The sequence below is a fragment of the Propithecus coquereli genome, unplaced genomic scaffold (genome assembly GCF_000956105.1).
Source record: "Propithecus coquereli isolate 6110/MARCELLA unplaced genomic scaffold, Pcoq_1.0 Scaffold148, whole genome shotgun sequence".
Lineage (NCBI taxonomy): Eukaryota > Metazoa > Chordata > Mammalia > Primates > Indriidae > Propithecus > Propithecus coquereli.
Window position 1 is genome coordinate 40,848 of NW_012139191.1, and position 13,212 is coordinate 54,059.

The 13,212-nt window shown below is 43.6% G+C and overlaps 1 protein-coding gene across 1 annotated transcript; it reads left to right on the top strand.

The window, feature by feature from the left end:
• The first annotated feature begins 750 nt into the window (after positions 1–750).
• On the top strand, positions 751–8,853 carry CBR3 (carbonyl reductase 3). Its single transcript, XM_012640088.1, has 3 exons — positions 751–1,306; positions 2,787–2,894; positions 8,367–8,853. The coding sequence occupies exons 1-3, from the start codon at positions 1,018–1,020 to the stop codon at positions 8,801–8,803; spliced, it is 834 nt and encodes a 277-aa protein (XP_012495542.1). The 5' UTR covers positions 751–1,017; the 3' UTR covers positions 8,804–8,853.
• Positions 8,854–13,212: the final 4,359 nt, after the last annotated feature.

A 13,212-nucleotide genomic window follows, 5' to 3' on the forward strand; every position in this document is an offset into this window, starting at 1 on the left:
GCAGGTGCCCACCTTCCTGACCTCAGGTGTGGACTTGGAAGAGAAGGGCGACTAGGGTGACAGAGGCACAGGCAGTTCAGCCAGCTCTGCCTGGGAAAAGCTGAGTCATGACAAGATCACAGTTCTCCCCAAGTCTGAGTCACTAATCAAACACACGGATTACACTGAACATGGATGGAGTTTTAATTTTGTGCCCACATCTTGACATGCCTTTGGGAATTTGTTTTCAGTTGGACTTGTTCTTGGGTACAAACATCTAACAGGGAAGAAGACATATAGATCAATTTAGATCTACACAGGTATCTACCCTCCTTGGACAAACGTAAATGCAGATAATTTTATCATCCGTAGGAGTTATGTAAGGATCAAATTAAAAATTCCCACTAAAGGGTTGGCCCACAGTAAACATTTCCTCGCACCTGGGGGCGCACTGAGAATCAGCCACGTAGTCTGCCCACACCTGTTAAGTCTACTCACGGGACACCTAATTCTGAATTTCTCTTGAGCAAGCAAAGGGATCTATGTCCAGAGAAGCAGTTGCTGTGTCCAAGTAATTTCACTGCATCTCAGGAAAAAACATTCGCATTTTGCAGTGGGCGATGGGCGCACGCCCAAGAAAATTACTCAGCTCTCGCTTTCCTCCCTTTGGGGTTCTCCCCAGGCAATTTCTTCAGTCCCACTGCCACGAATCTGTAGCCCTCTACTGACCCGTCACCGTGGGTTTGGCTCCGGGGGAAGCCCAGCTCCCTGGGCGCGGAGCCTGGATCAAAGACAGCGCAGCGCGGGCAGAGGGCGGGCCCGGGAGTTGGGGCGTTACGAAACCTTCAGGAACAGACGGCCCCTCCTCAGAGGGGAGGGACCGAAGCCGCGAGCCTTGTTGTCTAGGACTCCCAGCGCTGGATTCCAGAACTTCCTCTGCGCTGCTGCTCTGACTGTGTCTGGCTCTGCTGTGCGCGCCCCGGGTGGTCCGAAGCCCGGTCGGTTTTCCACGCAGGTGCCCCGCGCCCCCAACGGGCCATGTCGTCCTGCAGCCGCGTCGCGCTGGTGACCGGCGCCAACAAGGGCATCGGTTTTGCCATCACGCGCGACCTGTGCCGCCAGTTCTCAGGGGACGTGGTGCTCACGGCGCGGGACGCGGCGCGGGGCCAGGCGGCTGTGCAGCAGCTGCAGGCCGAGGGCCTGAGCCCGCGCTTCCACCAGCTGGACATCGACGACCTGCAGAGCATCCGCGCCCTGCGCGACTTCCTGCGCAGGGAGTACGGGGGGCTCAACGTGTTGGTCAACAACGCGGGCATCGCCTTCAAGAGTAGGTGCGGGGTCTGGGGCAAGGACGTTCCCGGGGCGCTCAGTGGGTGCGGGGCAGGGAGCCGCGGACTCCCCACCCACCCACTTGAGTGATCGAGGAGGGCGGCGCCGGCCCCTAGGGATGCACTCAGCTCTGGCTTCCCGCAGCGGGTTTTCCCTTTCCGTGATTCGCTGAGCGCCAGGCGGGCCCGTGCGACCGACACAGCGCGCCCCGCCCGCCGGCCTGTGCGGGCCTGTGCGCTGCGCTGGGCCCTCCCCGAACTGTCAGTTGCTATTTGCAACAAAACTGGCCTCCTAGGAGGAGGCCACGCCCTGCCACACTCATCAGCTTTCTGTCCAAGGCGAGAAATATTTTCTCTGTGAAGGGTCTCCAACCTCACTTTGGGCTTTCATTTCCCTTGAAAGGGCTCATTCATAGATGCCCGGAGGCATTTGCTCGCGAAAGGAAGTGAATCGCTAGAACACGATTAGCGCGCACTTGCACATTAGCGAACTTCATAGGTTTTTTTTTTTAATGGAGAGCTTTAATAGGCTCTGGCAAAAAAGGAAGCAAGCCTTAATTCCCTCTTCCAGGGAGCTTATGTTTGTTATAATACATGCACGTGTGATTTTTAAGAACATCTTCGGTTGGGGGGGCGTATCTAGATTACGTATTCTAACTGCTAAAGTTACTCAGCTGCCACGTGCTGAGGGTACAAAGAACTAAACAGGCCAGCTTCACTTACAACCCCGTAGGAAGAAAAGCCCAGGAGACCGACCGAGTAAAATGAATGATGGCGGAGCAGAGGTCTCCGTCCCTTTGGCCCGGGACACTGATATTGCTGTGGTAGGCGACCCAGACTCCCTGCCTGCACCTACAACTCAGCCTGCGGGCTTCTTGCAAGCTTGCGGGGTGGGGGCGTAAGTAGAGCATTACCACCCCCTGGAGCAGCCCTCAGCCATTGGCTAAGGGATCTATGAGTAAATACCCAGCTTCCTGGACGACAGGTGGAGGGACTTGTGCGCCGGAAGCCCTTGCCTTTCAAAGTGTGGAAAACGGACCAGCCATAACCGCAAACCTGGGAAGACCTTGGCACCGCAGAATCTCAGGCCTTACTGAATCAAAATATGCATTTTAACAGAATCCCCGGGTACGTCCTATGTGCATCCCAGTTTGAGAAGCAGTGATCAAAGCCAGGTGTTCTCAAAGCGCGGCTGGAGACCGGTAGCTGTGACTCACCTGGGAATTTGATAGAATTCCGAGCCCTAGCCCGGAATCAGGCGCTCGTCGGTGAGGCCCAGAAAGCTGCGCTTTGACAGGCGCTGCAGGTGATTCTGATGCACACTAAAGTTTGAGAACCACCAACCTAGGGAGTTACAATTTGTTTTAAAGTTAGCTTGTTTTTCCTTTAATTAGTTGTTATGAGATAGGATCCAGTTTGTCATATGAGTTTCAGGGGGAAATGTATGATTTTCTTTTTGTTTCTTTCTTTTTCTAAAAGTTGATGATCCAACGCCCTTTGACATTCAAGCTGAGATGACCCTGAAGACAAATTTTTTTGCCACTAGAAATGTGTGCACTGAGTTACTGCCGATAATGAAACCTCATGGTAAGTCCGGTGTGTAGCCTGTCAGGTTGCATCCTCATAAGGAGTAAGCCACAGGCTCCCTGGAACAGGGCTGCCCTGCAGGAATCACCCAGAGGTGTTATTTCTCTGTAGGGGGAAAAATTAAAAGCTGCCGTATTTTCTCGTTGTCTGGTTTCTCATTCAAACATCTTAGCTTTAGTTTTCAAAGATATATATGATATATCACAGTCCTCTTAGGATTCATGTCATCAACTCAACCCTAGATGACAGAATGTTACAGTTCCCCAAAAGTCTCTTGCCTCTGATCAACCTCAGCGAGTCCTCCACCTCTCCGAGGTGATGGGCCCACACCTGGCTCACGTCAGGACCGGGCATAGTATCTATTCTAGCATTGTGACTTTCCTTGTATTCCTTTCTTCTTGTACCAAGCTTTGTCAAGCTGATTCAGAAAATCCAAAAGAAATTTTCTTTATTAGGAACTATCTTGCCCGCATCCTTAAGTATTCAATAAATAATTTGTATTACTTTTCCCACAAATATATTTATTGAGTGCCTATCACATCCCAGGCACTATGCCAGGTTCTGGGGGTGCAATGGTGAGCACTGCAGACAGGGAACATCCATCCATGGAGCTGAGAGTCTAGTGGGGCAGACAGTCATTAATAAAGAATCAGAAGTATAAAATGACAACTGTGCTAGGGTGGGGGGAACACCTGCTTCCCTGAGGATTTTATTTCCCAAGAACTTAACTGTAATTCTTAGGAAGAACTCTGTAGTTCTTATTAGAACTGTGATTTTCTTAATTTAACATTTTAAATAAGGATTATCTCTGAATGCAAAAAATTTTTAACCTAAAAAGGTGGATGGTGAGAGTTGTATTCCTGTACTTCTCTTTATCAGTTCCTTAGTGGGATGGGATCATGGAAAGCCTGCAGGTAGAGCTGCAGGTGCTGGTGGAGGGGAGCCTTGGGGCCAGATGCACAGGTGGTGAGTGCCCAGGGCCAGGGGGATGGAGTTTTAAAATGCAAATCTAAGTAAATATAAATGCATGGTTTTAAAAATTCCCTTTTTACACAAATGGTGACATTTAGTATAATGTTTGCTACCTCGCTTTTTTCACTTCTTATATCTGGGACTCTTTCCAGATTGAGATAAAAAAGGGGTTTTTTTTGTTTGTTTTGTTTTTTTTTCTTTTTTTTTGAGACAGGGTCTTGCTCTGTTGCCTGGGCTAGAGTGCAGTGGCATCATCATAGATCACGGCCTCCTCGATCTCCTGGGCACAAGCAATCCTCCTGCCTCAGCCTCCCAAGTAGCTGGGACTACAGGCATGTGCCACCATGCCTGCCTAATACTTTTTTAATATTTTGTAGAGATGAGGGTATGCTATGTTGCTCAGGCTGGTCTCAAACTCCTGCCCTCAAGCAAGCCTCCTGCCTTGGCCTCCCAGAGTGCTAAGATTACAGGCATGAGCCAGTGCACCCAACCAAGAATGTCTTTTTACTAAGTATCAGGAATCCTTTTCCCTGATGAATTTTAAAATCATAGAATTTGAGAGCTGCAGGGTATTGAAGAAACCTTGTGTTCCTACACTGCCACTTTACAGAGAGGGAAACTGAGGCAAAGAAGTGCACACAGACAGGTAGTAATAGAGCTAGAAATAGTATCCAGGTTTCTTGACTTTACTCAGTCACATTAAGATAATTGGTTCTAAGGAAGTAAGAATTATAGCATCAAATGATTGTAATCCAAGCCATTCTGAAAGCTAATAGAAGGCTCTGGGAAAAGGGGGATTCACTCAGAGGGAGTGAATCACTATGTTCATCAGTTCTCCCTAACATTACTTCCTAAGGTGGGAAGCTCTGGTTTACAACACATTGAAAATATTTATGACTTTTCAATAAACCTCATATTTACCCGGAGAGCAGAACACTGAGCATCACTGCCTTTTGATTTGTAGGGAATCACTTTGTCCACATACAAGACTGATTTAAAAGACACTCTTTACTTAGCTATAAAGCGTAACTTTAAAGAAAATTATATATGCTCCTCGACTTACAATAGAGTTATGTCCCAATAAACTCATCATAAATTGAAAATATTTTAAGTAGAAAATGCATTTAAGAGAAGGCAGCAAAAGTCCTTGAAGAACCCGGCACTTCTCAGCAACTCTCAAGGAAGCAATCAATGAGAAAACGGAGGCAGAGCAAGGCACGGGATGGTTATGAAGCCAAGAACTTGACATGAATTATGTCTGAATCTCCAGAGCCCAGAGGACTGCCTGGTGTGTAATGAGGAAAACAAGGTGTAAAGAGAAAAAGTGACACACCCATGCACCCAGAGCCTCGATCTGGGTGGCTCTGGAGCCTGTGCTTTCATGAGACTTGTCTCATCTGTCATTGTTTTCTCCACTGTCAGATTATTTTGCATGTTTGGGCACTGCTGCAAAATGAGCTTTTTAGAGAGCCTTCACTCTACGAGAAGTTTATAACATTGCTAATCCAAAGTATTATCTGTTTGACCTACTGAATTTTTGATATTTTTAAATTAATCTTGTACACCAACCTACAATTTGTTTATAGTTGCACAAGATCTCCCATTTTCTACTTCTGAGGTTAGCTAACCATACCATTTCTTTAGTTACAAATGGTTAAATCCATTTATTTTCCATAAGGTCACCCTGTCTTTCATGGTGAACTAACTGCTAACAGCTAAGCCATTGTGACAATAAGGGAAGTATTGTATTTTGACAACATATTCCCTACAATATATTTTATTCTTACAGTGAAGTGTTAAGATTTTAGTAAAAACATTTGGTCAAATAATTGTATAAAATGAATAGGTTCACATGTTCCAATGCCTTTTTTTTATTTTTAATTTTAAGGTAGTATAAATTTATAGCTCCCCAGAAAGAATCCATCAGAGGAATTAAGTCTGCCACACTCACTCACAATTCCCACTTTAATCTTTCATCTCTGAATTCAAGTCTTGTTGTTACTTCTACACATAACAGGAAATGTTCATCTGCTTCTTTCTTCCTCAGCAGGATAAGACTTTTTTCTGAAGTCACAGCAAGGACTTTTGTTCCATATGGGAAAACCTTCTGTAATTTAAATGGCTAGATTTTCTAATAGGAATTTTTTCATATCAAATTAAAAGTTTCTTATGAAGAGATATTTGTGATTTTGTGGAAATAAATTCCTGACAAATTTTAAAAAATGCATTTAATTCACCTAACCTTCCGAACATCATAGCTTAGTCTAGCCTACCGTAAGTGTTCTCAGAACACTTACATTAGCCTACAGTCAGGCAAAATCATTCAACACAAAGCCTATTTCATAATTGTTTTGAGTGTCTCATATAATTTATCGAATATTGTACTGAAATTGAAAAACATAATGGTTGTATGAGTACACTGGGCACAATTTCTTCCAAATGCATATCATTTTTGCACAAATATAAAGTCAAAAATCATAGGTGGAATCATCTGAAATTGTTCAAGATGCTGAGTAAATAGGTTAAGCAACTATTAAGCCACCAGAGGGAGCTACTTGCCCGCTCTTTCTATTCTGAGGCAGCAGGTGTCTCGGTACCAGTGGGGCCACCTGGACATCAGCAGAGAATGGTGGTGGTGGTGTCTGTGCAGCCCTTCTGGCTGATTTTACCCATCCAGTTGAGGCTGGCTGTCACCCCCTGGCTTCTCTCCCAGAGGTGTACCCTCAAATCAAAGAGGACACCTCCTCCCCTTAGGATTTTTATTTCCTCAAAGGCATAGCTTCTGTAACTTGTGTTTTCCTTTCTTCCTTTCCCTTAAAATTTAATTCCTTGAAGCAGCCAAATGATTGAGGACAGAGCTGTTTAGAATATAATGAAGACACATCATTGTTGTAGTATTCCTGGCCAAAATATTGATGCGAATCTAATCATAAGAAAATGAGACCAATCCAAATTAAGAGAAATACTATAAAATCATGCCCTAGGGTCTTCAAAAAAAGTCATTGTCAACTACCCTAGATTAAAATAGACTAAAAAGATTGACAAATGCAATCCATGATTCCACATTGAACTCTGGATTAAAACAAAAACTATAAATGAACATTATTGGGACAATTGGGGACACTTGAATATGGACTATTAGATAATAGTGTTATATAATGATGTCCTGAGTGTGATCACAATTGTACTTATGTAGAGAAATGGCCTCGTTCCACATATATACTAATGTATTTAAGGTGAAGTTTATGATATCTGCAACTTAAAGCACCAGAGAAAGGGAGAAAGCAAACTTGGCAAAATGTTAACAATTGGTGAACTTAGGTGAAGGGTGTATGGGTGTTTATTGAACTATTCTTGCAACTTCTCTGTAGTTTTCAAATTTTTCAAAATTAAAAGTTTGGAAAGAAATACATAATACCACTAGGGGGAGAGAGAGAAAGGAAGGAAAGAAATACTGAAGGGTCTTAGGAAATTGGGGGATATATGAGGTGCTAGTTTTCAAGGACAGAGTGAGGGAATCTCCATATGGGATTGGGGACCATGACAATGTCCAGTAGAATGTGCAGCAACCCCAAAATATGTACTGTGAATGCCACTCAGAAAATGAAACAAAATCTAGTGATCCTATTGGATGCAGAGGATGTAGGTTCAGAATAATATGTAAGAAAAGAATTCCCCCTTATTGTATAGTTTTTGGCTTGCATGTTTGTTTACATGGGAAAATTTTTCTTTCTTTCTTTTTCTTTTTTGGTAGAGATGGGAAGGTTTCTCTATGTTGTCCAGGCTAATCTCAAACTCCTGGCCTCAAGCGATCCTCCTACCTCAGCCTCCCAAAATTCTGGGATTACAGGCATGAGCCAGCCTCACAATTTTCTCTTTAGTAGCTGTGAATTATTATCAACATGAACATTAATTCATAATTTGATGAATATGAATATATTAACCATGGACTAAAAAGTAATGAAATCAACATCAGGATGGAGAATCAACCTACTCCATATGGGGAAGTTTCCATTATGGACAGACAAGGGTTAATCCCAGGTATTGCTTGGCTCAGGTTTGGGGCACTCAGGGATAGAAGTAGCTGCCCATGGCCCTAGAAAATTGTGCAAACCTAGGAAATTGAGAGCTTTAGTCCTTAGGGTGAGGGCATTGTCCCTCAGAAAGCAGGTTCATAAGCACTTGGAGGGTGTATGTTGGGGAGGTGGTGGTTTTTGAAAACTGCCTGGTAAATCTACCAATGTACCACCATACCGATCTCACGGAGAATCTCTGCAGAAGGGAGCCCCTGTTCCTGATGGAGGTGTGTTCTTCCCCTTGGGAGAACGGGGGCCCAAAACAGTTAAAACCCACTGATGCACAGATTTTATGCCTCTAGAGTCACTTTTTTATTTTTATCAGCAATTAAACCTGTACCATGACTCAATTGTATGTTTGGTATATTCAACCAAGGATTGTTTCTTTGTGACAAGCTTTCATATTTTTATTATTCTGTTTCAGGGAGAGTGGTGAATATCAGTAGTTTACAGGGTTTAAAAGCTCTTGAAAATTGCAGTGAAGAACTGCAAGAAAAGTTCCGATGTGAGACCCTCACAGAAGGGGACCTGGTGGACCTCATGAAAAAGTTTGTGGAGGACACAAAAAATGAGGTGCATGAGAGGGAAGGTTGGCCCAACTCAGCTTACGGGGTGTCCAAGTTGGGGGTCACGGTTTTATCAAGAATCCTGGCCAGGCATCTGGATGAGAAGAGAAAAGCTGACAGGATCCTACTGAATGCGTGCTGCCCTGGGTGGGTGAACACAGACATGGCTGGGACTTACGGCTCCAGGACGGTGGAAGAGGGGGCTGAGACCCCTGTCTACCTGGCCCTCCTGCCGCCAGATGCTACTGAGCCTCAAGGACAGCTGGTCCGTGACAAAGTTGTACAAAACTGGTGAATGTCTGCTTTGGCGCTTAATGCATAATAAATATTGGTGCAATGAGTGAATGAATCCTGATGTTGTGGTTTGATTCTCTCTCTGTCCTTGAGAAGGAATATCCATTAAAATCTCCCTGGGAGAAAGGTATCTAGATTCGGAATCTGGAGCTGAACAACTTTGCTATGTCAAACTCTTTAGCCTGAGAACAAGAAGAATACAATCTAAAATTGTAGTAGGCATGGAAATCACCTGTGGTTACAACAGATTGCTGGTGCCCGTCCCCACGGTTTCCAATTCAGTAGGTCCGGGGTGGAACCCGAGAATTTGCATTTCTAACAAGTTCCCAGGTGATGCTGACATTGCTGGTCCTGGGACTGGGCTTTGTAAACCACTGGTGTACTGAGTGGTCTCAGAGCCATGGAGTTGGATCTTGGCCATTTTCCAGCCATTCTTTGCTGTTTCTAGTTCACTGATTCTGTAAAGATGAAGATTTATCCTATTTACTTAGCTCTGCAACCTTCCTTCGTATCTCATTCTGGTTTGTTATATTTGAGTATCTTTTCATTGGTTTTTCTGCTTATGAAGTAGTAGAAGAGGATTAGGAGGAATGCCTTTTTTCACTGGGACGTGATTTCCTTCCTGCTAGTTTTTTCAGCTGGGTTTTGGGCCTACGTTCCTTCCCAGAATGTTTGCAAGGTTGCCTTGCAACCTCTTTCATCTTGTTCATGTTTCTGCTTTGGCAACTTCGTCCAGACCATCTTTGCCCCAACACAGGCTCCTTAACCTGTTCACACCCCTCTCTGAGCTACAGCCGGGGGTGATTCTTCAGATGACTCCCTGAGCCCCTTGTATAATCTCTGTGACACAGGGGAGTCCACACTCAGTGCTTTCAAATGAGATTGGTTTTGCAACCAGACCTCCACGGTTCCAGTTATACCCTGCAGAAAAAGGACTTGGAGACCAAAAGGTCTTATGAAAAAAGAAACATACTTGCAAAAGTTTGCAAGGGACTTAAGACTTCAGAATAAATGGCTTGTCAAACGACAAAAATTCAGTGGAATTCAAATTCCATTCAACAATGGAAAAAATACAAAGGAAAAAAACTACAAATTTGCGAAGGTTACCAAGTTTATGATAGCCTGCTCACAGTATAAAACAGAAAAGTTGTCATTTATTATAGCCACAAAGGTCACATGGTATCTCCTGACATCAGTGTTGCATGTGTAAAGGATAATGCTGTTTTCCCTTAGGGAATAGGTAAAATATGGAAATGCTCAAGTTTCATTTATATGGGGGACCAGAACTGAACAGGGTGATCGAGTTATTTCTGGTTCATCATGGGATGTAGGTATTCTTCTTCACTCTGACATACAATGGCAGCACCTCAAAGTGTCAGTTTATCACAACCCTCACCTCACTTTTTCATCCCCTTGGGGTAGAGGGAAGTCTGAATCCCACCCAGACTGCATCGAACTTCCCTCAGCTCATTTCCATATCACCGATTAAATCCAACATGCTCTTAAATTCATCTCAGGCTGTAGCTCCTAAGACATTTTAATGGCTTATCTGGCTCTAAAAACATCTTAATGGCTTTCAGTAAGTTTCCTGAACATCTTTCATACTCTCCCTCTGCAGCCAAACTCCAGAATCCTGCTAATGATGGACAATAGCACAGGAGCCACAGAGCACTTTGAGCTCTGCCTGACAAAGTCTCAGACCGGAGTGCACAGGGAAACAGGCCAGTCCTTTTATTTCTTCTTCCTCTTTTGTCTTTAACCAAATCCTTGCTGGAAAAGCATTTGGCCCACCAAGGGCTTAATTAACAACTGCTGCTCAAAACTGTTTCTCATTCTTATGAGAATGGCTGCCCTTATTGGATGGTTTGCCCAGCATCCTCTTCCAAAATAGTATCTCCTGCCCTCCCCTCTGCTTTCTCTCCATGTTTGCAGCTGCAGCAGCTGCAGCAGCCACAAGGCAACTTTGCCCTCCTATCCTCTGTTGACTGCTCCAGCTGCTCTAAAAAGAAGAACCAGCTGGATTGGATCAGAGCTGTTACTGTGAGTGGCTGCATCCCACCCCATGTGGTCTAACGAACAGAGGGAGGCAGGCCAGAGTAGAAGGCCAACTCTCAAGAGGAGCATTTAGAGAATGGACCAAAGAAACTCCCCTCCCCACAGTGGCACCCCTTCCCTGGCCTCAGATCATTCCTGAAATCCTGGGTTCTAAGAGATGCTCTGAGATACCCCTGTATCCTTAAAATAAGTTTCCCTTTTCCTTAAGCTCAGTTAAATTGGGTAGTTTTTGCTTGCAATCAAAAGGAACCTAACTAATCGCAGGGCATTAAAATGTTTCATTGTATACTGCAGAAAAAAAATAATTAGGCTTGGAATCAAAAGGAAAAAATAAAACAAGAATTGAGAACCCATGGCAAACTAGGCCATATACCATGCTTAATACTTTCCCAACACAGTCTTACATAATTCTCACAATAGTCCTTTGCTTTAGTTCATTTTGTGTTGCTATAACGGAATAGCATGGACTGGGTAATTTATAAAGAAAGCAAACTTATTTCTCAGAGTTCTGAAGGCTGGGGAGTCCAAGAGCATGGTACCAGCATCTGGCGAGGGCCTTTTTGGTGTGTCATACTCTGGTGCAAGAGCAAGAGAGTGAACAACAGCTGAATGCATCCTTTTATCAGGAGCCCACTCCTGCAGTAATGGCATTGATCCACTCATGAGGGCAGATCCCTCATGACCTAATCACCTCTTAAATGTCCCACCTCTCAACACTGTTGCATTAGGGATTAAGTCTCCAACACATAAACTTTGGGGTACACATTCAATCCATAGCATTTTTTAAGGCGAGTATCAATGTCATTTTTCAAATAAATAAGTAAAGGCTTGGCGAGGTTCATTAACTTGCCCAAGATTACAGAGCCAAGAGTGAATAGCCAGGATCATATCCAGGACTACCTGGCTGCAAAGTTTCTTGGTGCCTAGTACTTGGCATGTCCAGCTTCACTGATTACTCTTGAGACCCTGGATAACTCTCTTGATATAAAAATTAAGGGAAATGATACATTTAATCTAAGTGATTTATAAGCCATATGGTTATTAGATACCCAAATTAGCCTCTGTGTAAACTTTTCCATAGAGAAATGAAATATGATTTAAATGCAGCACGTTTTCAATGGATTACCCCATACAATGTGTTTTTTTAGGCACCAGATGGAGCCAGTGGTTCTTTCCACGTTAGCTTTTCTGTGATGTATTTTTCTAGATTGATGCATGTGTGGTAAACTCGCATACACTATCATCAGCTTTGGACTTGGCCCTTTGACTTTCCCTTCACCTACCAAACTGCAACAAGCATAGTGACAGAAGAAAAATGTGAACAATGTTGCAGTGTGGAGAGGAAACAGGTGACTGTGATGAGTAAGACAAAGTAATTTACCTACTGCAAGTCAGCTGCAAAGTGGGCACAGCATCAAATACAGAACTGCACAGATTTCTCCACTAGGAGGACACAGGGCCAACAAAGGGAAGGCAGAAGCCAACAGGGACCTGGTGGTTACTATTGAGAAGGGTGGAGTAGAACTTAGTTTATAGAAGAAACTGGCTTAGAGGATCACCAATATCTGCGTATCAAAACTCAAGAGTGCATTTACCGGGGCCAATCTCTCTAATGGAATGGGCCAGCCTCAGTCAGAGAATGTAGTGGGCTCTGATTTACAATGCTTTCTTGCTGTCAAAGGAGGTAAGGGTTGAAGTTTGGATTTAAATTAAATTTGAAATGCTTTAATTGGTTTGAATATTATTATGCAAGGAACCTCCTCTTTTTACATGTTTTAAACTGAATGAACATAGCTAAGTGGACTTTTAGTGACAAAACTTGACCCAAAACACAGATTTCTTCTAAGAATAAATATTCATATCTTTTTTCTCTAAGCAGATCTGAGAAAAAATATTCGAATCTTAATGTTGTACATTTACTGTCAATCCTGATTATAAATTGAGTTGTTCTTTTAATGATTTACAAACCTGAATTTGTCAAAATTAATTTAACTCCCCCATACACCTGGAGTTCTTTACAGATAAATTGTATAAACCCAAGGCATATATTTTATATAAACACAAACGTATTAGGACAAAGTTGCACATGGTGGTTTTGACACAAGTAGACTGGTTCTTTTTTTCCTTTTTTTTTTTTTTTTGAGATAGTGTCTTGCTCTGTCATCCAGGCTGGAGTGCACTGGCATGATCATAGCTCACTATAACCTTGAACTCCTGGGCTTAAGCAATCCTCCCTCATAGCTATGACTACAGGCACACGCCACCATACTTGGTTAATTTTTTTAAAATGCTATTTTGCATTTTGCCAGGCTTGTCTCGAGCTCCTGGCCTTAAGTGATCTTCCTGCCTCAGCCT

Bases quoted from the DNA above. Each gene is read 5' to 3' on its own strand.
- CBR3 (XM_012640088.1), top strand. From the start codon at position 1,018: ATGTCGTCCTGCAGCCGCGTCGCGCTGGTGACCGGCGCCAACAAGGGC. The intron at 1,307-2,786 runs GTAGGTGCGGGG...TTTTTCTAAAAG, and splicing joins CGCGGGCATCGCCTTCAAGA to TTGATGATCCAACGCCCTTT. The intron at 2,895-8,366 runs GTAAGTCCGGTG...ATTCTGTTTCAG, and splicing joins GCCGATAATGAAACCTCATG to GGAGAGTGGTGAATATCAGT.